The sequence below is a fragment of the Helianthus annuus genome, chromosome 1 (genome assembly GCF_002127325.2).
Source record: "Helianthus annuus cultivar XRQ/B chromosome 1, HanXRQr2.0-SUNRISE, whole genome shotgun sequence".
Taxonomy (NCBI): domain Eukaryota; kingdom Viridiplantae; phylum Streptophyta; class Magnoliopsida; order Asterales; family Asteraceae; genus Helianthus; species Helianthus annuus.
The window spans coordinates 131,335,777-131,362,387 of NC_035433.2; the positions used below are offsets into that span (position 1 = coordinate 131,335,777).

The 26,611-nt window shown below is 34.3% G+C and overlaps 2 protein-coding genes across 2 annotated transcripts; both read left to right on the top strand.

Annotated features, from left to right (window-relative positions):
• The first annotated feature begins 4,008 nt into the window (after positions 1-4,008).
• On the top strand, positions 4,009-13,073 carry LOC110878302 (sphingoid long-chain bases kinase 1). The gene is made up of 10 exons (XM_022126583.2): positions 4,009-4,318; positions 5,284-5,762; positions 6,510-6,830; positions 7,658-7,751; positions 7,847-7,884; positions 9,604-9,750; positions 9,877-9,976; positions 10,078-10,577; positions 11,360-11,797; positions 12,601-13,073. The coding sequence occupies exons 2-10, from the start codon at positions 5,346-5,348 to the stop codon at positions 12,751-12,753; spliced, it is 2,208 nt and encodes a 735-aa protein (XP_021982275.1). The 5' UTR covers positions 4,009-4,318; positions 5,284-5,345; the 3' UTR covers positions 12,754-13,073.
• A 2,149-nt stretch (positions 13,074-15,222) lies between these two features.
• LOC110878310 (mitogen-activated protein kinase homolog NTF4) lies at positions 15,223-23,848 on the top strand. Its single transcript, XM_022126593.2, has 6 exons — positions 15,223-15,623; positions 15,722-15,851; positions 17,109-17,246; positions 19,389-19,721; positions 21,837-22,017; positions 23,355-23,848. Exons 1-6 carry the CDS (start codon positions 15,397-15,399, stop codon positions 23,528-23,530), a joined length of 1,185 nt encoding a protein of 394 aa, XP_021982285.1. The 5' UTR covers positions 15,223-15,396; the 3' UTR covers positions 23,531-23,848.
• Positions 23,849-26,611: the final 2,763 nt, after the last annotated feature.

Here is a 26,611-nt window from a genome sequence, read left to right on the forward strand (position 1 = left end):
ACCCTACGCATGTTGAGTTCCTAAAGATTTCTAAGCTCGGTGGGAGCAGTCAAAGTCCTTATCATGATTTGCAAGGAATACAAGAGGCGGGGGGAAGAGTGTCATTAAATTTCACTCCGATTACACCTCTTGTATACCATACTGCACCAACCCTTACAAACTTAGAATGAAAATGATAGCAACCTAACCAAGAGCTAATCCACAAAACTGAAACTTCTAATGAACCCAATAATCAACTCAGGAGGTCATCTAGGTTTAAAAGCCTACAAACTTTGATGATTACATAACCTCCCTAATTGAAGTTGAAATGGATTTTGGAAAAGTTTACTGATCCTATCTCTTCAAATTAAGCCATTAGTGTCAATCAATCATCTGAATGGAATAAAACAGTTTTCTAGTAAAACTGATTTTATGTGTTCGTGTAACGTTTGGGATTTGATTGAATTACCTAAGAGTGTTCATAAATAAATCAAATCCTAATATAAGCGTTAAGACACAAAGAGGCATGATTGGTTGTCAAAGGTTGTACTTAGGAAGAGATAAATTATCAAAGTTTTCTTTGAGGATCATCACTGTTCTAGTAGATTATAATAGTTTAAAGCTACATTAGATGAACATTAAAAGAATTTTCCCTAACAATGGCTGACACATTTACATGTTCATTAGATAACAACCTAAAGTTTTGAACTGAAGGTTAAAGAACACTTTATTTGTAAGCCAATAATATCCATGTATGGGTTAATGCAAACATCATAATGTGATGAAAAGCTAACGTAATTATTTTCATCAAGAATCAAGTGGATTAATGAACCTACCTCAAGATGAGTGGGAGCAACTAAGATAAACTTGTCTATATAGATGATATTCTTTTGACAAGTATATGTTACATAAGTCAAAGCATTGTTAACACAAACTTTGATATAATAGATCTCAGAGATGTCTCTTATGTAATAGATATCATAACGTATTGAGATAGACCAAATGGGATATTAGTTTCGTTCCATAAGTTTAACATTAAATGGGTCCTTAGATATGTAACAAAATATTGCTCTTCTTTAAGAGGATAATAGGTTAAATGAGATTATTTTCCTTACGCTTCATTAATTGGAAGCCTTATGTAAGTTTAAGTCTATACTCGTTTAGATATTACTCACATTGCAACACACTAGATATGTCTAGATTAATGTGAAGCATCTAATGGAGTATTACAATATCTTTAAAGAAGAAGTGAGAATTAAACCCGGTTTATTACTCTAACTTTGAGATATTCAAAGATGATAAAATGTAATTTCGGGTATATCTTTATGTCAGTAGACAAAACCTGTTTCATGGAGGAGTCATAATGCACTGATATAAACAACCTAAGTTATAACGACATAATATAGTCACTAAATGTTGTTGGAAATTTATCAGTGGACTCATAAGTTTATTAACTCCATATAATTAATGTTTTGAAGAATTAGTGTGATAAAGTCAGCTACCATAACTCCTTGAACAGTAACAGTTCAAGAGGTGCTGCATTAAGTTTCGATACGCAATTAATTACTCGTTTATGAACGAATTGAGGAAACTAAGTTTTGTATCGAATACATTCATGATATGCTTAAGGATCCTATAACTGAAGGGCTATTACCCATAAGTCTTATTAAGAGAGCTCATAGACGGGTATTAATTAATAGTCGTGCGCAATTGCATATCGTACTATGAATGACTAAGTATTAGTTAATTTTCCTCATCAGTTTGATTTTGTATGTCTCTAAGAATATGTCAAGCTAGCATAATGGCATATAGACAAATATAGTTACAAATCAAACAAAGGGCTTACGCGTATTTTGATCATAACGATTACGTTTTAAATTAAGGCTATAGTATGATTAATGGGGGTCCTGAGTCGCATAATGATTCAACGGCTGTATTTTTCTGCTATAGTACTTGTTTAAGGCTAAAATGAGTGTTAACCCCTGATCAGGCTTATCTAATACTCATAGTAAATGATTACTCGGCTAAGTGCGAGAATGTAAGATTAAATATATTACGTATTAATATTTAATCTATAGCCATCATAATCATTTACATTATAGAGATCAAAATATATTAGAACCTATTAAGATAATTAGTTGGTAATTGTTGATGGACCATATTACCCTTATTAACTAATTAGGGTTTCCTCCTGGGTGCTTATATAAGGAGACTAATATAGAGGTTTCAAGGTTAGACAACTTGATTACTCTCATAACATCAATCAACCTCTCTCTCCTAACCGATACCCTTTTCGGTTCTCTAAGTTCCCATCATCAGCAAGCACCCTAAGGAGGAACCAGATCACGATGACAAGCATGTCGAACTCCATTGCTGGATTCTCCAATGCACTAACTGGATTAACAGGTATGTTTTAATGTTTTCCATTATGCCAAAAACAGAACTGATCCAACAGTTGCTTCCTTGGTTGGTACCGTCCTTACTCCTTACCACATGAGTATGTTTTAAAGAAGCACATATTCATAATTTCAACCCTGTTTGGTACCGCCCTTACTAACCAAATGGGTATGTTTTAAAGATGCAGATATTCATAATTTCAAAGAGATGTTTTTACCATCGGTGTTTGATATATAATTTTATATTAAGATTTTATTATTACTTTATTAAACATCATTATTTTTATATTACTTGCAGTGTTAAAACCTTTGTGTTAAGATACGTAACCAATAACATTTTTATTAGAATTTCGATATGATTTTTTCATTTGATCGATACCAGTGTACGATCACGATTCGTTTAATTACATCGTTCTTTTGCGTCTTTACGCGTGGATGTTCAAAACCGAGCCGCAACCACAAAGAACCAGACACATCTAGATATTATTTTCATTAATGTGATGACCCTTTTTGTTCTTTATCCTTTGTCATAGTGTTCGATACCAATCGAACTCTTACCGCGTCCCCGCCACAACGTCAAGGGCGTTGCTTTGTGAAGGCGGGAGGGGGCGGTCGACCCCCCGAACTTTTCGCTCGTTAGTGGAGAGTACGTAGTTTTCGTATAGAAATTTTTTGGTATATACATTTTTGACCCCTCGGTTTTATAGAAATTATTGGTGTATACGTTTTCGACCCCCCGATCGGAAATCTCAAGATTCGCCACTGCACAACGTCGTTTAGATAAAAACATGTATGGTATATATTAACCCTTCAACACCCATGTAACAAATATATTCTTTTTTTTCTTTTGTTTAGTCATGGTAGTTAAAGCTAACTTTTAACTCTAGGCTTGTTTACTTAACCGTGTTGTTTGCTTATTTTTACATTCGTTAAGATTAAAGCCTAAATAGTCTAATATTAGTCTATCGATTTACCAGATAATAAATACATCCATCGCCAATATTCTCTTAAGATCCCGTCGCAAAGCGCTAACTCAAATACTAGTTTTCTCTGTAATGTATCTAAATGAGTATGTTTTAGTGGTACACGTTTTCATAATTCCCTACGTCACAATATGTATTTTTTTATTGATATGCGACTAATGATAGAATACTTAATTTATCATTACATTACATATACAAACAAGTACCAAAGCATAAAGCATTGTGTTCTAATTTTCATGATACACGAACAAAATGCCTAATACACAACTTTCTCTTGTGCTACAACACCAAATGGACGTTTAATGATATCTTGTATCATATACATTTTAATCAACATTGACCAAAAAAACAATGATAGATCATAATAGTTTGATTATTTTAAAAGGCTAAAAAAACAATGATAGATCATAATAGTTTGATTATTTTTAAAAGGCTATAGAGCTATAAAAAATGCCTACAATCACAATAATCTATTATTTAATCTTATTATACTATTATTAGTCATAAGTTAGTTGATATAAATATAATAAACATATTTATTTCAAAGTGAGTTGTTACCTAGAATCTCTACCAACATTTATATATTACTTTACAAAAGCCTTCATAGAGTCATACTTATTATATACACATTTTGTATTTACATTTTCTTTTGAAAAGCAAGCATTACTTTACGACAGTGATAACAAAAAGACATAACGGAAATAAAATAAAAGATAAAAATAACAATATTGGGTGGAATTGTTTCTGTATCATCATGATATAATATTATTATCATCATCATCATACAGCAGTCGATCCTTTTCTTCGCCATCATTTCCCCGCCCCTTTTCTCCGACTCCGACTCCACCGCTCCGCCGCCGCACCGCCGCCGTCCTCCTTCACAATCACTATCTCCCATTCCTTTTCGATTCGCCGCCAATCACTTTCTCCGCACCGATTAACTGGCGATCGCATCGTTTGGTACTTTATCCTCTTTGTTGTTTCGTTACGGTTGATTTTTGTTACTTGATCTGCTTGTTTCAGGATTTATTTGTCTTTGAATTGTTGATTTGTTGTTGCCGTACGGTTGTTGTATGATTGTATTGTTTAATTGTGGTTTTGTGAGATTGTGAATCTGGATGTTTAGGTTTTGATTGGTGAATGAGCGGTTGTTGTAGCTGATTTGTGTGGTTACTTGTTGTGCACGTTATGGTTTTGAATTGTTGTTTTAGGTTTGTATTGGAAGTTGATGTTATGATTTAGATAAATATTGAATTTGAATGTTACATAAGACAGTTTATTAGGATGTGATTTGTTATTAGAAGTTGAGAATTAGAAAGTGATAATAAGTAGTTATTAGGCATTTGATTTTACTTTAAGATTGTGCAGAGGGACCGTGTATAGGGTGTTAGATGAAAAGTTAACAGTTAGGTAGTTGATATTACCATGAAAATATATGCATATTTATTGGATATGGCTGTATGTTCAGATGGAGGACTAACGGCAGGTTAAGAGTATTAAACAATGTTTTAACCATTTTGTGATCACGAACACGAAAACGTCTTGGAAACAATGTTTGTTTGCTGCCAGTTCGTTAAGAAAAGTGGATAATGGATATAGGAACATATTTGTTTCAGAGATATCCCTAACGCTTATCAGTCGATAGAATCATGAAACTGAAACAAAATTGTGAGTTGTTCAAAAAGCGTTTCCTATAAGTTTTAACATAGGTCAGATAGTTGATGAGGATGATGTCAGGCGACATCATGTAGTTCTATTTGTTAGTCCTTAAAACCTATATTTTGTTGTGCTATTTAGTTCTTTCTATAAAGTTTATCAATTATATAGATCGATACTCAAACATGTTTCTAGGTTTCTAAAATATGCAGATTGTTTTCCTTATGCTGGTTCTTACGGTTGACCTTGACTATATATTTACTTTACAGCTAAGTCAAAATTTCGATTGCCACTGTCAATTGTGTCCATTTCTTTTCGCACCGTAACCGGCATGCAGAACAGTGGCAGTCTTCCGAAGAGCAATTCTTTAAGAACCCCTCAACAATCACTTCGCCGTCTCAATTGTTGTTCGCAAATATCAACGGGTCAACAAACATCTCCAGTTGTGTTTCCTGAAAAACGTACAAAAACTAAGGCTTCTAGGCGAAATGATGTCAGCGCCAGCAGTGATGACATCAAGAAAACGAAGAGGGAGGAACACAGAATCGATATTGGAGATGAAAAATCTGATCTGTTGGGATATGAAGTTATTTCCGGAAAACTAGTTTTGGATAAGAGGAAAAACATCAAAGCTGCTGATGCACAAAGTTCAACGGAAAATGCACATCTAGATACTGTTGATGCTAAATTAACAAGCAGAGCATTTGTTTGGGGTTCTCATGTTTTAAGTCTTGATGATGTCGTTTCTGTAAGTATTCACCATATCTTTAAACACCCTCAAACTTTCCAACATTGGATCAAAACACCCGCAAACTTTCAACGTAGGACCAAAACACCCAAACTTTCACAATAGGACCAAAACACCCCCAAACTTATACAACTACACCCCCTCTTCTTTAAGTGAGTTACACATTCACTTTCAACTTTTGGTAATTGACAACTTTGATCCTCCAAACTTTTCTACTTAATAACTTGACACTTCATTTTGTGTAAATTACTTTTACGACTTCACACCGCAACGCGCGACACATTATTATACTTTTTTTATCCATGCCTAACCACGTTAATGCCTAAATCACTTTTACGACTTTACATCACTGTCTAAACTACTTTTACGACTTTACACCACAACAACTGAGACATACTCTGTTTTTGTCCATGTCTAATGACGTTAATGTCACGAACGTCACGTGTGTAACAAAGTAAAAAACGCATAATGTCGCGTGCAGCTACCACACGTTAATGTCATCATTGTACACTGTAACTGCGATGCTTATCTGGGTTACGCTGAGTTAGATTAGATACGTTGAAACACGCGTTTTCATTGGTTAACGCATCACATAACGTGCCGCCAGCTATAAACAACTAAGGCGTCGCCGCCGCAACGCGTGGCCTATGGCAACAATCTAGTTCTTAAAAAAGTCAAAATTTGTTGCCTTAACTTTGCTTTGTCGATAGGGAATTTGTTAGCTAACTCAGTCCATGATTTATGCAGGTGTCCTACAACTATGGTTTGAGACATTTTATTGTACATTCATACCCTCTAAAAAAGCGTTCATACATCTTGAAATCTGGTAGAAGCAGGAAGGATTTTTGCTTTTTGGCTTCGACTCCGGACGAAGCTTGTCAATGGGTTACTGGGTTTGCAGATCAGCATTGTTTTGTGAATTTTTCACATAACCCTTTGGTTAATGATTTTTCTTATTCACATATTAAAAGTAAAAGTCCACCCAGGATGCTTGTCATCTTAAATCCGCGGTCCGGACGTGGTCGCTCTAGCAAAGTTTTCCATAATATGGTTGAACCGATCTTTAAGGTATTTTGTAATATCTAATCTTTATACACAGTATTCTAAATATCTGTTTTAGTCAATTCTATGCAGTTAATATCGGTGATATATCGGTTATCGGTCCCCATGTAAAATATTGGTGTCAAATATCGGTAAGAATATCAATGCCTATATGATTGGTGATATTGACCGATATATCACCGATTTTCTCGATATCAGTACCTTTCTTCTTAGATCTACCATTCGTGTTTCTTCTTATTGCTGCCATTAGTGTTTTAAGTCTTAATTGTTAATTGTTAGTGTTAAAGGTTAGTGTTTTAAGTCTTAATCAGTTCCTACTTGCTACAATTATTAGTGTTTTGCAAGTTGCAAAAGGTTAATTTGTTGATGGTAGGAGAGTATACGGAGTTGTTAGTGTTAAATTGCTAAATATATATATAAATTCTGCATGAAATTAAATTAACCGATATCCCACCGCGATAACCTATATCTCAAATATCGGTCCGTGACCAATATCCAATATTTTACCGCATTAACTGCATAGAGTCAATTTACATTCTGGATTTGAGGGTTATATGTTTCCAATGTTATTGGTGATACTTGTGCTTTGTAAACATTTCATTGTAGGAATACATTATATTAACTCATCTAGAATCAAATTAGTTCTTACATCCTCACTCTTTCAGATTAATCCAGATCGCAATATGCTTTTACATTAGAGTTTTTTAATTCTAAAATCTTATAGGGCTTATTCTGATTCTCTGAATTATGTATTGTATTCAACAAGTTTTTCGATAACTCGTGTGGCCTCAGTTTCTATTCATGAGGATATATTTCATATCTATATTTTACAGCTTGCAGGGTTTAAGCTGGAGGTAGTCAAAACAACATCTGCTGGCCATGCTAGAGATCTAGCGTTCAGTGTTGATTTTAGCACGTGTCCTGATGGTAGGCACTTTGCATCTTTTCTTTTCTCTTCTTTTTTTGTTTTAGAGAATAATTTGCCAATTTTAAAAGCCATTTGTTTTCTGTCCTTGTGCCAGGGATTATATGTGTTGGAGGGGATGGAATTGTCAATGAGGTTGGTGTTTAAATTTTCAGTTAATCTCGTGTGTCCACTACAATTTTACAATACGGGGATTAATATTTCAACATATCTCTTTAGCACCTGAATCATTGAAATGCTTTATTGTTCGCACATGAACATGTCATCTCTAGGCTATCTCAACAATAATAACTACAAACTAGGCTGTCTATGTTTTATTATCGTAATACATGGTTGTACTTTAATATGGTATTTTTTTAATCTATAACCAAGGCAGCTCTTATTAAGGATTATAGTTGAAAGAAAAAACTCATTTGGTCCTCAAAAGTCGAATGTGAATATTTTTAATCGAGCCAGATGAAAAATATATAGGAAGGAACTATGCCCAATAAGGCAATACTTAACAGTAAAATAGTAATAAAATCATATATTCCCTAAATGGAGGTTCTATCAGGTAAGCATCCAGGATCTCCAAAAAGTACTTTTGACTTTCTTGTCCATAACAAACGAGAGTTGACCACATCAACCTTGAATAAACGATGAGAAAGTGTAGTTTCTTGAAGTGCACAGGATAGAAATATAGAATGTGTATCAAGTTTCTGTTTAGAGTGATTCGAGTGAACCTTTAGTGAATCCAATAAGGTAGGTCTTTAAATGTAATAGAATGTAGGTCAGTAGGTGTCTATTTCTATACTTAATTGAACTACAAGTGTGCAATTTATTAATGATCAAGTTTTGACTACGATTTACAAGTGCTATAGCTGTACTTAGTAAAAGCAAAAACGATTTGCAAGAAGTCAACTTTTAGTTTCTGCATGTTGAGTCACTTACAAGTTACAAGTGAAATGCTATAATTTAATTTGAAATGTAGAGAGTATGATAATCCAATAAACATGGATTGTCATGATGCCCAACTTACAAAAATAACGCATCCTTTATTTGAATATGTTTTTTTCTTTGGGTAAAGGGTTACCCCGGTGATTTTATATCATATCAATCATAACAAGTAGAAGGGCTTACAATACCCCCTAGTTCTCTTAGCGGCATACCACTAAAGAGTAAAACAAGCAAACAACCAAAACACAACCAAACTAGAACATAAAAGAAACTAGAATCTTTGGTCTTTAATCGAAAGGGGAATCTCCCCTTGGTCCGCTTTCTCTTTATGGGGTTCATTCTATTCGTACACATCTGATCCTTCTTTCTCAACCTTCAACTTCTTCCGATCCTCTTTAAGCAGGAAGTGCGATCTGAAGGCCTAGGTTAAGCAAATAGATTTCTTCAATGGTAGATTCCACTCCATTCGCTTGTACTGCGCTCTACTGGCTCTAAGACCCAACATTCTAGGAGTAACCTACACTCGCTCGCTCCCTTTCATCCGATAGAGAGTTTGAATTCAGTGATTTAGGAGCATAAATGTACTATCGGAAGAGGGCAAAAGCAAGGCTATATTCTGGATTGGATACTGCGTGAATTGGTCAACCATAATATGGAATAGGAAACTCTCTCCTTTTATAGCTCTTGGGCCTATTCTATTCATTACAGGAGAAAGTCACTATCCTCAGTTGCCTTGTCTCTGCATTTAGCCCCCCATTACGAGATACAAATAGGGTAGTAGCTGATAGAGGTGGCAATTTGTCGATATAAAATTAAACATGTGTTTGAATGGTTAATTATGTTTGTTCTAAACTGGCTACAGATATAATAATAATTTTTTTGCTGGTAGCTCATTTAATGATTTTATTTATTGTACAGGTTCTAAATGGTCTTCTTTGCAGAGACAATCAGAAAGAGGCAATATCAATCCCAATCGGTATCATACCCGCCGGCTCCGACAATTCTTTAGTCTGGACCGTTCTTGGGGTTAGGGATCCAGTTTCTGCTGCACTAGCAATAGTTAAGGTAATGCTTGTTATTAGTATGAGTTTCAAGTCAAACATGTAGCCAACCATTACCATAAAGATTTCAGGTCAAACATGGTTTTAATAACAATCAGATAAATATTATTACAATCTATTTTTTTTCCAGGGTGGTCTGACTGCTACAGATGTATTTGCGGTTGAATGGATTCAGACCGGCGTTATTCATTTTGGAATGACTGTGTCATACTTCGGTTTCGTTAGTGATGGTAAGCTCTATTATTCTCCGATGGCTGCTTGATACTTATGATAGTATTAACGGTTACGTTGATAAATTATATATTAATATTAATATTAATCTTTGTCACAGTGTTGGAACTTTCTGAAAGATACCAGAAACGCTTTGGTCCTCTACGTTATTTTGTTGCCGGTGTTCTCAAATTCTTATGCTTACCAAAATACAGCTATGAACTGGAATATCTACCAGCTTCTAAAGGGAGAAACTATCTAGAACGACGAGCCTTAGCAGACAAAGATGTAGTTGACATGTCAGATTTATACACAGACGTCATGAAGAGATCAAATACAGATGGCATCCCGAGAGCCTCCAGTTTATCAAGTATCGACTCCATAATGACACCTGGTCGGTCTGGACTTGATATGGATACAACGTGTAGTAGCACCGAGCCGTCGGATTATGTACGGGCCATTGACTCGAAGTCAAAACGTCTTTCGAGTGGAAGAAACAATGTGACATCTGAACCAGAAGTTATTCATCCTCAAGTGCCGCTTTCGTCAACTCCGAATTGGCCGAGAACACGCTCAAAGTCAAGGGCTGATAAAGGGTGGAGTGGGCTGACATCATCACAGGTGACATCATCAAACATACCGATTTTTAAACTATAAAACACTGTGTTCCACACACACACACCGATCTAGGAAACAAAGTATATACAAATAATGATAATAAAAAGCGTTAACTGTATAAAAGTATCCAACTATTCTTCAAGCAGGTAACGTAGCATCTTTTTCATTCCTAAAAAGGTACAAAATTTCAGTTTCTAATTGTAAACATTTATAATTGAAAGCATTTTGAAAGTTTGTATCTTTTTTATGATTGAAAAAAAATAACAGATTACCCATAACATAAATTTGAGGAAAACTGGTTACCTTTTGTTAAGAGTAAAATGCCATTTTTGTCCCTGAGGTGTTGGCTAGTTTTGCGACTTTCGTCCAAATGTTTGTTTTTCCGCATCTAGATCCAAAAGGTTTGAAATCTTGCCATTGTCATCTGGCTCATCAACTCCATCCATTTTTCTCCGTTAAGTCAGGTGTATTTCCGTCTTTTTTGTTAACTTAAAGGGCAATTCAGTCTTTTTACATAAAGTGAAAAAGACTGAGTTGCCCTTTAGTTTAGCAAAAAATACAGAAATACCTTTGACTTAATGGAGAAAAATAGACGGAGTTGACGAGCCGGATGATATTGGCAAGATTTCAAACCCTTTGGATGCAGAAAAACAAACCTTTGGACAAAAGTCGCAAAACTGGCCAAACCTCAGGGACGGAAATGGCATTTTACTCTTTTTTTTAATTAGCCTAGATAAAAACATGTCTTCTGAATATTATATAATATAGTTACACTTTGACAACAGGATCCTACTAGAGCTTCATGGGGAAACTTAGGAGCGAACGATAAAGAAGATATATCATCAACAATGTCCGATCCAGGCCCAATATGGGATGCGGAACCAAAGTGGGACACAGAGCCCAATTGGGAAATGGAAAACCCGATTGAATTACCGGGCCCACCAGATGATGTTGAAAGTGGAGAAAGGAGGGAAAGCGGGGTTAACATGAAAGAAAACTGGGTAGTTAAGAAAGGAAAGTTTCTTGGTATTCTCGTTTGTAACCATTCGTGTAAAACCGTTCAAAGTTTGAGTTCTCAGGTGGTGGCACCTAAAGCAGAGCATGATGATAATACTATGGATTTATTGTTGGTTCATGGTACTGGAAGACTGAGGCTGTTGAGATTTTTCTTGCTTTTACAGATGGGCCGTCACCTTTCTCTTCCTTATGTTGAATATGTGAAGGTACTATATATTACTTGGTCAAAATTTAAAGAGTAAAGTACACGGATGGTCATGTGGTTTACCAAAATTTTGGATTTGGTCCCTAGCTTTCTAAAAGTACACAGATGGTCCCTATGGTTTGCGCTTTGTAATGCATTTCGTCCCCAGCTTTTTCCAAAAGTACATGGTTGGTCCCTGTGGTTTGCACTTTGTAACGCATTTAGTCCCCAACTTGGTAATGTTAAAACCTTTAGATTTGTTGGTTGGGGACTAAATGCGTTATAAAGTGCAAACCACAGGGACCATCCATGTACTTTTGAAAAGCTAGAGACCAAATCCAAAATTTTGGTAAACCATAGGGACCATCCGTGTACTTTACTCAAATTTAATACTGGGTATATTAAAGCGTTGTTAGGTAATTAGCGATAACTCAAGGTGCCATTTTTAACCCATTTGCTTATGGGTCGATATGGGTTATGTTTTAGATGCGTCGAATAATAATTGATTAGCTTAAAGTGTCTCTAATGCGTACACTAATAATTTTTTAAAAAGACAAACATGGACAAGAAAGTGTGTGTGGGTCAACCCTACTTGGGCCGTCATGTTTTATGACCCGTTACCCAACCTGCCCGACCCACCCGTATTGTTGCCTTTAACAAAAACTCTGCTTGTAATGGATCAAGAGCCTAATTACCAAGGCAAAAGCAGCTTTTTTGAAAATAAGTTTCCGGAAGTAATCTTAGAAACGTTGACTATACCACCAAATGCTTGTAAGAGTAAACCACCAAATGCTTGTAATGTATATTAACATTATCTTTTTGCAGGTCAAATCGGTGAAGCTGAAACCAGGGAAAAGCACACACAACGGGTGTGGAATCGATGGTGAACTTTTTCGAGTCTCAGGTCAAGTTGTCTCATCTTTACTTCCAGACCAATGCAGGCTCATTGGCCGCCCTCCAAGCAGCAATGTGAAATGACTATTTTACCCCTCCAAATGTGGATCTGGACGATTACCCTAATCATACCCCGTTCCACTGTTACATATCAGAGATCTTTGTATAATTTGATCTTTTGTCCTGTCTTCGGCTTGATTTCTTGTTTCCCCTTACCGTTCGTAGTTTCTGATCTTATATATATAAATATACATATACATATATACATATCTTACTTTGTATCTGCTGGTGCTTAGATTGCAATCTTTTTTTTTTCTGGATGGAAACAACATTTTGGAGTTGATTTGAATTGGCTGATGTGTATTGTAAAGCATTATGTAGAGTTGAACTTCTTCTTGTTTCCACTTGTTGGCTGCTTTTGAACTTTAAAGTGTGTTGGATTGAGTAAATGGTTATACATTACTTTATTGGACCACATGGTGATATATCTAAACACGTGGCAAAATGGATGGGTCAGATGATATTTACCAAAATAGACACAGGTCAGATGAAAAAGAAAATATTTATGTTTAGTTTTAAAGTTTTTTTAATGGTGATAATTAAACAATTTAAGAAAAAGAAGATCTTATGTCAAATCATCTTCAAAATGAATAAAACAAACAGATTACCAGAGACCCACTTGCTCTTTTGTCACCTTCTGTTTGTAACATTGATATAAAACAACTAGCTCAAAGACAAGGTAAAATTGCAAAATCCACTGGAATCAAATAAAATAACCAATGGGATGTCATTGTCATAAAGATTCATTCAATATCTTTAAATCAATACTGTTGAGTATTTTGAACCATTTTTATTCATTTATATCATCTAAAAACTCAAGTGCAGAAGACGAACAAGAAGGAAAACATATTAACATAGCAAGAATGTAAGGACGAGTGATCGAGGGCTCGAGGCTATGCGACAAAGAGACACTACAATTCTATGTTGATAAAAACTCAAATAGCTAATGTTGGGTTGAGGATCCACTGAACAATAGATATATTGATTCTGAACAGAACAAACCTTGAATACACTATAATTGCTATGGTTTACAAACTCTAGGAATATTGTCAAGATATTACAATGTGCACATCACCTTTTATTTCTACAAGATATGTTATATGATTTCTTGTAAGTCTTAACAAGCCTTTTAAACTCTTGTCGATAAATCTAGAGAGTCCGTTAGATGCTTTTACAATTATTTGAGATCTTTGTGGAAGTAGATATTCTTCTTCCATGATTTGTGATCCACAAGTTTTTTTTTTTTTTTTTTTTTTTTTTGGCTTTAAAATCTTCCAAATGTTTGTGAGACACTCGTAAGATCACCGAAATACACCTACTTAGTTGAATGGTAATATGATTCTTGACCCGTTTCACGGTTCATATTCTACTTTCTTTATAATACTCGACATGGACCGAAGTGTTTGAACTTTATAATAGTCAACGTGAAAAAGTATTACTTAGTACTAACCAACACATGGTTAGTGTAACATACACTTGAGAGCTTCATCTTGTTGACCAAAAGAGTTGGCCTAACTTACGCTTAGAAAGACTCCATTGGACATTTTCATAAGAGGCTGTTGTTGACAAACAAATCGAGTTATGTCACCCTAACCCTTAGGTCAATGTCACGTGCATTTATAATTTTTTTCTATTTTCATAGTGCTTGGCATGATTGTTCTAAAGCTTTTGCCTAACAAATTCTACCTAGTTGACCAACATACAATTAACATCCACAAATTAACAAATCACTATGTTAATACACTAAACAAAATATAGCCTAAGTATCTATTACAATTTTCATAATGAAATATGCATACGAGTTTAACCTAACATCTAACTTTATTACAACAATTTATTGTTTTGTTCGTCTAATTATATCTAATTCATTATAAAAAAAATTGTTTTTGTAGTACTATATATATTATTTTTGATAGAGAATGAATAGCAAACTTTAATATATAATAAAAAATATTTTTTAAGTTTCAATTTTACCCTTTATACTCTAAATAATATACGTCTTTAATCAAATAATTTCATTTTATTTGATTTTTCGCTAATGACTAGCGTTCGTTAACTTTTATACAAAAAATACCAAGGGTAGCAATCATATTAGAATCGGTAGCCGTATTCATTTTTATGGTTTTCGATCGATGTAAATTACATATGGTAATTTATGCATATCACAGTTTTATTCGTTTTTATGTGTTTCGGTCAATGCAAAACACATGTCGATATCATTTTGGGCGTACATCACAACTTTAACTTTTTTGTTTTCCTTTCAGTTGTTATACCGAATGTCAATACCGCAATGAACCGAATCGTACCAGCCTAAACGAAATTCCCATCACATCACGCGAGGAGAATTCGCTATTTTTAGATAATAAATATGAATATAATAATACAAGGGAATATAATATAATAATACAAGGGAATATAATATAATGGATACGAAAATTAAGTGTAGATCTCAAACTATAACTAGTTTTGTTAAACAAATACAGATACGGTACATGGACCACACCTCACGGAACTAATAAAATTAGGCGCAGACAGGAGGCGACCAACAGAAGAAACAAACATCCATCAATCTAATCTTCCTTCACCCAATTTCATCTTCCATTCTGTTCACTTTTCTATTCTAGGGTTTCTTACTGTTTTCTAGGGTTTCAATTCATCTTCTTCCCAATGGATCCATCAATTCACCCTTCCGACACCGAAATGTCTGACGCCGCCGCACCTCCTCCTCCTCCGCCGCAGCAGCAGCCGGTCGCCGGAATCGACAACATCCCCGCCACTCTCAGCCACGGCGGCAGGTTTATCCAGTACAATATTTTTGGTAACATCTTCGAAGTTACCGCTAAGTATAAACCGCCTATTATGCCTATTGGAAAAGGAGCGTACGGCATCGTCTGGTGCGGTTACTGTTTTTGAGTTTTTGAGATTGATTTGTTAGGGTTTTGATTGTGTTTTTGATGATTTTGTGATTTTGTGTGTGTGTGTGTGTGTGCAGTTCGGCGTTGAATTCGGAGACGAATGAGCATGTTGCGATTAAGAAGATTGCTAACGCGTTTGATAATAAGATTGATGCGAAGAGGACGCTACGGGAGATTAAGCTTTTGCGTCATATGGATCATGAAAATGTTAGTGAGTAGTAGCGTTAATTGTTAGTGGTTTTGATTGTTGTTTGTGGTTGTTGTTTAGTTGCTGTTAATGATTTTGGAATGCTGTCACTGATAGTTAAATCACAATCAACAGCTGTTAATTACTTGTTGTGAATTATTGATTAGAGCATGTGCAGACTGAATGATTGTATTTGAAGTTGAAGATCTGCCTAAGTATTTGCTAAGATCATGTGTTTGCTAAGATAGGTTCCTGATTACTGATTGATGATATGAGCTGTAAAAGTTTATGCAATTCATAGGGTTTGCTATTGTTTCTTAATCAATGATTACCAGACTTTATTAGCTGCCATATGATTAGGCTATACTTTATTGGTTGCCACTTTTTGATTAGTTAAATAATTAGTTCATCTATCTTATTTGGCCCGGTATGTGTGGGGGTTCTAGTTATACGAGTGATGAAGGAGTCAGGGATTTGACTAGAAACCTTTGGTCAGATGATGCCAAATAGTTTGACATTAGTTACATATAACAACAAAACAGTCAAATGATATACTGTTCGTAAACATGGTTTTTTGTGTGTGTTGGTACACTTTTTTAAGTTATGGGATTTAGGTTTATTGGCAGCTATGATAAGATGAAAAGCCGGCAAGGGATTAAATACGCCTAGAACTTAGAATAGTTGTTGGACTTGGGACCACTTATTGTCAATCTAAAAACGTAGATTAGCCAGATGCCTAATAGTGATAATTACCATTACCCTTATTTTTAGCATAATAATTGGATTTTCATTGTTTTATGATACTTTACCATTTCCAGAAGGACTTTGTACTAGGGATTTGAGATTTAAAGGTTGCTATAGAGTGTCTAGGTGGGCGTCTGGGTGAGTCATGACTTATGACCGAACACTTGGTTTGACTATCTTTGCTCGTTGCTGTGAAACAAGTAACATGTTGATACCATATCCTCTTCAAATCAGCATGTTGCACTCGAGTCTTGACTCGTTTTTTTTTTTTTTTTTTTTTTAACTTTTGTGGTTCTTTTTCTGTATAGATGGGGTTTGTAGTATAACCTCTTGTTTTGTCTCAAGTCTCAACACTTGGTAATGCAAACTTAAATTACTAAGGCTTGGCATGCAGCATGACTATACATTGTTTACATCTACTGTTGTTCTTAGTTCCCCTATATCTGAAAGTAAATCTTGAACAATAAAGAAGTGCTAAATTTAACAGTAGATGTGGTTCTCTGTGACTGATATCTGGTTTTTCTTTCATGTAGGTTGTTGCAATTAGAGATATAATTCCACCTCCAGAGAGGAATGCATTTAATGATGTCTACATTGCTTATGAGCTCATGGATACTGATCTCCATCAAATAATTCGTTCCAATCAATCATTATCAGAGGAGCATTGCCAGGTCTATTTTTCCTGATCTACTTCTAGAGTCTTTTATTCTGATGTCTATTTTTCATTTTAAATGCCCATGCTCTTAACATTTTTGTTGCTGTTACATACTCGTATCACGCCGTTAGTTTATTTATCTTTAGCCCACTCTATGTGTTTGTTGTTTTTTTTAATCTTTTAGATTAGTATATATAGTACCGTGGTTGAAATTTTGTTTGGGTGACTTCATACCAAGTTTATGTTTCTGTTTTTATTAGTCTATTTGTCCATAGCAATGGAGAAAGTGATGCTAAAACTTTCATTTACTATGTTAATGTTCCAATCTGATTTGGAATTTTGGATTATGTATTGTGCTGTTGAATCTAACAACTTTTATTCCTTTTATCATTAAGCCTGTTTTAGGTTTTAAACTGTGATTAGTCCACATATAAGGCTTTGACTAGTTACCCCTGATATATATCTCCCTTAACGAGTCATTTCTGCTGTCATCTAGCTTTGATGAATTTCAATCACATGTAGATCAAAGTTGATTGGATCATTGGAAAGTGTACCACTATGTTCATCATGAAACTGTAGGAAATAGGGCTGTAAACGAACCGAACGAACACGAACAAGGCCTTGTTCGTGTTCGTTCGTTAAGGAAATAAACGTGTTTACGAATGGTTCATGCACACTTACCGAACGAGATTTTATGTTCGTGTTCGTTCATTAAGGAAATGAGTGTGTTCGCGAACGATTCACGAACACAAATAAATTTGGCGAATGTGACGAAGGATAAAGGTGGATGGCCTAGAGAGTAGCACTAGAACTTGAATTCCTTATTGTGGAACGGTTGTCGATCGTATTCGTCGATGTAAATAAAAGAAATGAAAGGGAAATGGTGCATAAACAAGGTTAAATATGTTTTTTTTAGTTTAATTTTTAGGGTAATAAAATAAATATAAGTTTAATTATATAAAAAAGTGTAGATAAAAATATATGAAAGTATAAAAATCTTTCATTAAAAGACAAACATGCGAACATAAACGAACGCAAATGAACGAATGTTCACGAACTCGTTCACGAACACCTTACCGAACGTTCACGAACACAACTGAACGAACGAGACCTTTGTTCATGTTCGTTCATTTAACTAATCGAACGAAATTTCTTGTTCGTTCGTTTATTAAACGAACAAACATAAACGAACTTACCGCCGCACGGTTCACGAACTGTTCACTGAACGTTCGGTTCGTTTACAGCCCTAGTAGGAAAGAATGGTCAGGTTTTTACAAGATACTTTACATGTTTTGATAAAAATCAAAGGATGATCTTTATTGCTATTAATAATCCTTGTTGCCATTTTGAGAGGGAACATGGCATATGCCCTTTAACCTTCAAGCAGCTAAAATTGGATGTTTATAACATAAAAAAGGAGCAACTATCTATGTTGTCATTTGTGATGCATCGTGCATGGTGTGGACTGGAGATGTGCATATATTCACTGCTTAAAAAACATGTTGCTATCTATTTTCATGAAGATTACTTTAGGGGTTGTACTGTACAGTGCTTCTTATTTATCCACTCAGATACTGGGAGTTAGCATAACTTAAAGCATTAACAACAATTATTCTTGATATTATGAAGTGAAAAAACAATAATGTTTCCTTTGTATAGTATAGACACGTCAGATCCGCCCTTTAACTTAATGGTATTTGAGAACGAATTCACTTTTTTTTGAAACTCAACATCATTTGTGTTATGTGCAATTATGCTGTATAATGTCTTGTTGGCTGCAATTTTTATATAGCTTCATTATAAGTGCACATCATATTGGCCTATTGGGTTAAGAGTTGTTTGAAAGAATAAGCTTACAAAGTGCTTCGAGATGGTACTAAACGGAACTGTTGATACTTAATAGCAATTCATGAATTGCTAGAGTCAATTTAATCTTTGGGTTTACAACAATTCTTGGTTGAATCATTTATAAAATGCATTGGGAACTTTCAACATTTTAGTTAAATTTTGTAATGCTAATGTTAGGCTCAAAATATTAGGAGCTCAACAGTATGAAAAAGGTTATCTGTCTACCAGATAGCTTGTGTTGTAACACTACAACACATAACATATACTGAGATATACTTATCATGCTAACTAGTCATTTGTTGTCTTGCAGTATTTTTTGTATCAGATCCTGCGTGGGTTAAAATACATACATTCTGCAAATGTGCTGCACAGAGATTTGAAGCCAAGCAATCTTCTACTGAACGCTAATTGTGATCTGAAAATATGCGATTTCGGACTAGCTCGTGTTACATCTGAAACCGATTTCATGACCGAATATGTTGTCACAAGATGGTACCGTGCACCAGAGCTGTTGTTAAACTCTTCTGATTATACTGCTGCCATTGACGTATGGTCTGTGGGTTGCATTTTTATGGAATTAATGGACCGCAAGCCCTTATTTCCCGGTAGAGATCATGTGCACCAGCTAAGATTGCTTATGGAGGTATTTCTTAATTTCAGATTTGTTATCTAACATTCTAACCATTGATAAGTAAAGATTTATCTGTAGTCTGTACTAGTTTACAAATCTGTGTATTACACGGGTTAAATATAACAAAATAAATTAGATTGACTATTATTTTAATTTATAAGTGTTATAAACCTGTGTATAATCCTTATCACACGGTTAAAAATGTAATAATATTGTAATCTTATACATTCATATATCATGAATTTTATCACACGGGTTGTGGATATATAAACTATGATCTTATAAAAATGTGTAAATATACCAATATTATAATCTTATCACATGGTTAAATATGTGTATTGTTGATGGGTATATCAGTTGTTTCATAAATTATAATATTATTTAAATTTTCTGTGTGATAAATTTAATCGTCTTTTGTTTGTAAAATTTGTGCGGAGATGATATATTATAAATTAAAATTATAATATTATTTGTATTTTTATATAACATCTTTGTTATAATAATTATTTTATAATATTAGGAAGTTTGGCCAATTTTTTAGGGTAAAAATTAATTGTTATACATATAATATTAGACAAAGAGATATATAAAATATAAATAACAACAACAATGATCTATACTATATTATAATGCATGAGGAAGGGACATTTTAAGATACCCAAAAAATAAGAACTTTTTCCCTCTTAATTTATAAATACACCTCTAAAATGAGGGTAAATTTTTTAAACAATAATTATATTTTAGCCCCCCATCTTATTATACTTAAATCCCTGAGTTTTAACATAATTATAGATAATTAGTTACACTTTTCTCTCTCCACAACAAACTTATAATCCTTTTACGTATTCTTGTCATAGCTTAAAAACTATAATGTTTTAAAAAATCCAAAAGTACAGTGATGACCTGCTCATTTTTGTCGACGTTTCGATAGTTGTCTTAGTCAGTATTGATGTGTGGATTAAAAGGTACAAGTAGATGATGCCTAAATGTACAACTGATTAAAGCATGATGTACTTGGTCATTATCCTAAAATGTTTAATAGCTACAGAATGTCAAGTGATTAAATGCCGTCAAGTTAATATTCTCATCTTGATTATACTTTAATCCCTCATCTTTAACAAAATTATAGATAATTAGTTAGTAGTTACACTTTATCCCCTTGTAAAAAAAACTAACTCCCTCACGATTATTAAACGGTCATAACTTTTTGGTACGTTAATATTTTTTTTAATTGCTCCATATAAACGAGTATTTTATTCTCTTTAATTTGATTGTATTGTTATAGTTTTTTAATTAAAAAATTGATATGTTACGTGATTAACCGTGTATAAGGGTGAGTAATAACTGAATCATTAACCGAAACCGAATTGAAATTAACCAAAAACTGAATTAACTGAAAACTGATTAACCGAAACCCCAATTAACAAAAACGGTTATCAATTTTTTTGTACCCTCCTTTAACCAAAATTAACTGAACTGAACCATTCATATTTTCATATATTTCTAGCTTTATACCTTCAGTTCATGCATTTCATATTTATATCCCCATTTCATGTATTTATACCTCCATTTCATGTATTTATACCTAAATTTCATGTACCTATACATCTATTTCATGTATTTATACCTAAGTTTTAGTCCAAGTTTGGTTTTTGCTATTAACTGAAATTAAATGAATCAAACCAAAAACCGTCAATCTAACTGAATAAACCGAAGTGATTAGTCGAAATTGATTAGTTAATAAAATAGACTAACCGGGAACTTTGGTTTCGGCTTCAGTTGAGGATAATAACCGAACCATGCACAACACAATGAAATGGATTACCCGATTTCTTCGCTTTTGATGTTTATTTATCACAATGATGCTTCAATAAATATCATATGAATAAGAAAACTACAAAAAACGAGCATCGCAATGCGATGTGTCGCTCCCACCGCATCGCACGGGCATCCTGCTAGTAATAATAGTATTAATAATAATAATAAGGATAAGGATAAAAAATATTTTCAAATAAAATATACGTGAAATTGTGAGGTTGAAGGAGAGAATGCCATGTGACATTAACCGGAATCTTTTATTTTAAGTTAGATTTATATTTAACTTCTATAATGATTTTTACCAAGCAGTTGATTGGAACTCCATCAGAAGCAGAGTTAGGGTTTCTTAATGAAAATGCAAAAAGATACATTCGACAACTACAACATTATCCACGACAGTCATTCAATGAGAAGTTTCCTCAAGTTCATCCTGCTGCTATTGATCTCATTGAAAAGATGTTGACATTTGACCCTAGACAGAGGATTACAGGTTGGCTTCCTTGCGTGTTACATTTATTTTAGGGTAAATTACAAAAATCGTCCTTTATGTATGTCACTTATTGCAAACTGTGTTCTTTGTCTTCAATAATTACAGAAAACGTACTAAATGTTTTCAAACCCTTGCAAGTTATGTCCTTTAGCCTTAACTCAGTTAATTTTTATGGTTAAATTTGACAAAATAGACCCCACATGAGCGTATTTTTGTGGTTAAATCTGACCAAATTGACCCCACATGAGAGTAGAATGACCAAAATACCCTCATGTGGGGTCCATTTGGTCAGATTTAACCACAAAAATTAACTGAGTTAGGGCTAAAGGACATAACTTGCAAGGGTTTGTAAACATGGAGTACGTTTTCTGTAATTATTGAAGACAAAGGACACAGTTTGCAATAAGTGACATATATAAAGGACAATTTTTGTAATTTACTCTTTATTTTATAGTATATTTATTAAATTGCTTTTGACATCATACGAACTAGTTTTTTTACCCGCCGCGCATTGCGGCGGCGCTGTACGCAAAATGATAACGTATAGACTACAATCGACCAGACTTGTTTCTTGTTTCTGAATTAAATTTACGTCAAAACGTATGATAGCTCAAATTTATACCGTCGAATCAAAACGTATTATATTTGACCCAATTTGTTTTCAAACAAAATTTGCGTGAAAAGTAGTCCAACTCAAAACGTACATAAAAACATTTAATAATTGACCCAACTCGTTTTCAAACAAATATTACGTTAAAGCGTAGACGAACTCGAATTTATACCGACACGTCCATAAAAAAACGTAAGAAATTAGTTTTTTAGGGTAAGCTCGAAACTTTAGAAACTTGACGGGGTCAAAGTGATAGTTACAAAGTTAGAGGGTTACCTATGAAATTATAGCAAATTGTAGGGGTAGAATGCGTTACTTGTCAAAAGTTTGAAGGTTAAAAAGAAGTTAGAAAGTTTGGGGGCCTTTTTTGTCAAGTTAGAAAGTAGAAGGTTTATTTTTGTCAAGTTAGAAAGTTGGTTTTTGTCAAGTTAGATATTTGAGGGTGGATTTTGCCAAATCAGAAAGGTGGTCACCGACCTTTCAATTTAAAGATTATATAAAATATAACATGATGTTGAGAGTTTTGTGGTCCACTCGGGTCATTTGACTGTTTTTCATTTTATCCAAATCATGCATCAAAAAATACACTTCAAGCAACTTTTGACCCATTTGACTCGTTTTCATTTTATACAAATTGGCCTGTTGGTGATGCATTTAACCCAAATTGACCTGTTAACATTTTATATATCATGTTAACATTCTAACTTGGTATAATTGTTGGTTTCAGTTGAAGATGCACTTGCTCATCCATATCTGACATCACTGCATGACATCAGCGATGAGCCTGTGTGCATGACCCCTTTTAATTTTGACTTTGAGCATCATGCCCCAACTGAAGAACAGATGAAGGAGATGATTTATAGGGAAGCTCTGGCTTTTAATCCTGAATATCAGCATCTGTGAGTCCTATCAGTGTTAATGTTTTTACTATCCGCTGTTTGTTTGTTGTGTGGTTTTTGTAGTAGCGTGGCGATTTGTGATTTCATGATTTTATCTGTTGGTTGTATATAATCTTTTTCGTCCAAAACCTGATGTTGAATTATTTTATTTGGTTAGGGCCATAACTTGGCAACAATACCGATTAGACGTCATTGTTGTATGTTGTTCTATGATCACTGTCATTGAAACTGTTTTTTTTTTTTTTGCCTTCTAAATGAAGATTTGGTTCAGAGTCGGTACAAGTGTAAACACTAGTAATGGAAGTTATATCTGTTCTAGTGACGTGAATATTTTACCGCACATGTTTTTATATCATTTGTGGGGGGGGGGGGGGGGTGACTGGATTGGGCAAGGGTCAAAACAAATTGGGTTCCACTGGTCTGTAAAGACAGTTCTCATCTTTTTATTTCATGAATGGATTTGGACGGCAAATATGTATTGCTATAGACATTGAACATGTTACAGTCAACAGAGCGCCGCATCAGAAAAGGCGCAAGCGTGATGATGCCGGATCATGCTACAGCCAACATGGAAGTCATAGGTGTGTTGTTCTTTCTTCGCTCATCTCTTAGCAGTCTTGTCAGGTCGAAGATTTTAGCAACACAATCCAAGTCAGTTTCAAATAAAATGGACCGATAAAAAATGAACATAATTAAACATTTGGATTTTTATTAAGTACTATATATATTATTATTAGGAAAACTGAATTAAAACTTAAATGACAATGGTAAAAAGGAAAATAAAAGAAAATATTTATATTTTAGAATACTTGTGATTTATGACTAAGCCCTTGTAAGTTGTATTCCAATAAAACATGACAAAAGCAGAAAATCAAATGACTATAAGTCCATCATGGGCTTGACGGATTAACAATCTATTTAAATAGCTGAATGCCTGAATTACAAAATTTTAATAAACACGTCACCAACATAACAATTCTAATTTAGGGAACATGTTACTAAACAGAATTTGAATATCAATAAACTAATTAACTAATTAAATATAGTGTTTAATTAACCAACTTCAAGGATTTAAATAAGTAACGGACTTTCAAGAGTTCAAACTCAACCAGAAGGAACAGTGAGCTGCGAGTAAGGAGGCAGCAGCTACAACAGCGACGAAATGGTGGCGCCTCGACAGATATGTGTGAAGGGGTAGAGGGTGTGGTGGAAGAGCCGCGGCAAGTCAACAATAACAATGTTTCTTGATTTCTTCAGCTTCCCTTGATGACTAAACCTTAGTCCCACTCCAATCAGTGCCTTAAGACCCCGTTTTAGGGGAGTAACCCTATATTTCTCTCTAGTGGTATGTATGCATTTTACATGCACAGAAAAATAGATGGGGTTATGTACGGGTGTCTAACTTGACCAACCGCGAGCTTTGACTCCATATCACCTTCTAACGGGGTGTTAATACATTGCAGGCTTGCAGCCTTGTCCAAGCTCGGGAAGTTGGTAGAACCTGCCCAACTAGACAAATATGATTAGTTCGACAGATCGTTGTTACCTGCCCTACTAGCATCTATAATTTCCAAAAAAAAAAAAAAATAATACATGTACTTTACATTTTTATTCGGGTAAAGTCGAGTTAACTCCTTTAAATCCAAAGATGTTAATTTTAATGTTTCTAACATCACACACGTACACACATACACATATAGACTTGTTTTCTTAATTAAAAGTTTATTGTTAAAGTATAAATTTGTCAGGATAGTCTTGACGCTTGAGTTGGGTTGAAATTAAGCTAGAACATATAGATAACCCATCAAAAGGGGTCCTGCTGTCCTGAGGCCGTAGTCTCAAAGACCACCGTATTTATTTACTATACATACAAATAGAAAGTGGGGGAAGAGTGTCAGGCAGCTCCAACCAATTTATGATTTTATCCTCGCTTTAAAATTACGATTTTGCTATCAGTTCAAACTTACGTTTTTGTCCCCAGTTCAAAATAAAATTATGCTTTTGCGCCCAACTAAAAATTACAATTTTGCCCTTGGTTCAAATTATGATTTTGCCCCGTTTAAATTTACAGCTTTGTCATTTTATTTTTTATTTCCTCCTAACCAAATTACGATTTTGCCATCAATTTAAATTTACATTTTCTCCATCGTTTTTGTTTGTTTTCCCAATCAAATTACGATTTTGCCCCTAGTGTAAAATTACAGTCATGCCATTGTTTTAGTTTTATTTTACAAAACTGTGGTAGTGTTTTGTTTTAATTGGTTGACTCGGTGTAATTTTTATTTGTGTCAGGCGGTTGCCTAGCACATGCTCATTTGTCCTGAAAAATTACAATTTTGCCCCCAGTTTAAAATAATAGTTGTTCCATCGTTTTTTAAAGCGAAAGTATGATAATGTTTTATCTTAATTGGTTGACTCAATTTAATTTTTTTGAGATCGTATTATGAGTAGTATGTACACGTAACCGAAACACATACGTATATGTTATAAGAGTGAAATATTTGGCTTAGTGCCCCACAACATGGGCTGGGCAAAATCTAGTTACAATCAAATCAGTATAATGTATAAGAACCAATATCTATGTGCCTATGAGAGAATAGAGAATAATGAGAGATATATACCTGTAAAGGGTGAAGAAAATAACAATAATAAAAAAAACACTTGAAATATAAGTTACCACTCTTCGTAATACAAGGGGAATGCGTGGGGCTCCATCAGATCAGGCTTGGGTACCCACTACATTTATGTATGTTAAACTTTTCATAAATAGACAAAAGTAGTATTATTGCCTTTTTACGTTGCATTGTTGACTATGAATAGCAAATGGTTACTTGTGACACTTGAGATTATTAGGGGTCATATATAGATTAATGGTCGATACTCTAAGCAACCAACATCTTCCTGTTGAAGCCCAGTTTATGTAGCCAGTGGCGGAACCAGAACGATTTAGTTAGGGGGTCATCATAAGCTTGTATTCTATACTTTTTCAAATTAGGGGGTCCATCTTTAAGTTTGTTCTTCAAAAACTCAAAATTTATAAATAAAAATTCAAAAAGTTCCGGTGACCGGAGGGTCAACGGACCCT

What these genes read in the sequence shown, in the direction of transcription:
- LOC110878310 (XM_022126593.2), top strand. Translation starts at nt 15,397, where the DNA reads ATGGATCCATCAATTCACCCTTCCGACACCGAAATGTCTGACGCCGCC. An exon ending in TATCAGAGGAGCATTGCCAG is followed by an intron (nt 17,247 to 19,388) that starts GTCTATTTTTCC and finishes GTTGTCTTGCAG; the next exon opens with TATTTTTTGTATCAGATCCT. An exon ending in AGCTAAGATTGCTTATGGAG is followed by an intron (nt 19,722 to 21,836) that starts GTATTTCTTAAT and finishes TTTACCAAGCAG; the next exon opens with TTGATTGGAACTCCATCAGA.
- LOC110878302 (XM_022126583.2), top strand. Translation starts at nt 5,346, where the DNA reads ATGCAGAACAGTGGCAGTCTTCCGAAGAGCAATTCTTTAAGAACCCCT. An exon ending in TGGTTGAACCGATCTTTAAG is followed by an intron (nt 6,831 to 7,657) that starts GTATTTTGTAAT and finishes TATATTTTACAG; the next exon opens with CTTGCAGGGTTTAAGCTGGA. An exon ending in CTTCGGTTTCGTTAGTGATG is followed by an intron (nt 9,977 to 10,077) that starts GTAAGCTCTATT and finishes TCTTTGTCACAG; the next exon opens with TGTTGGAACTTTCTGAAAGA.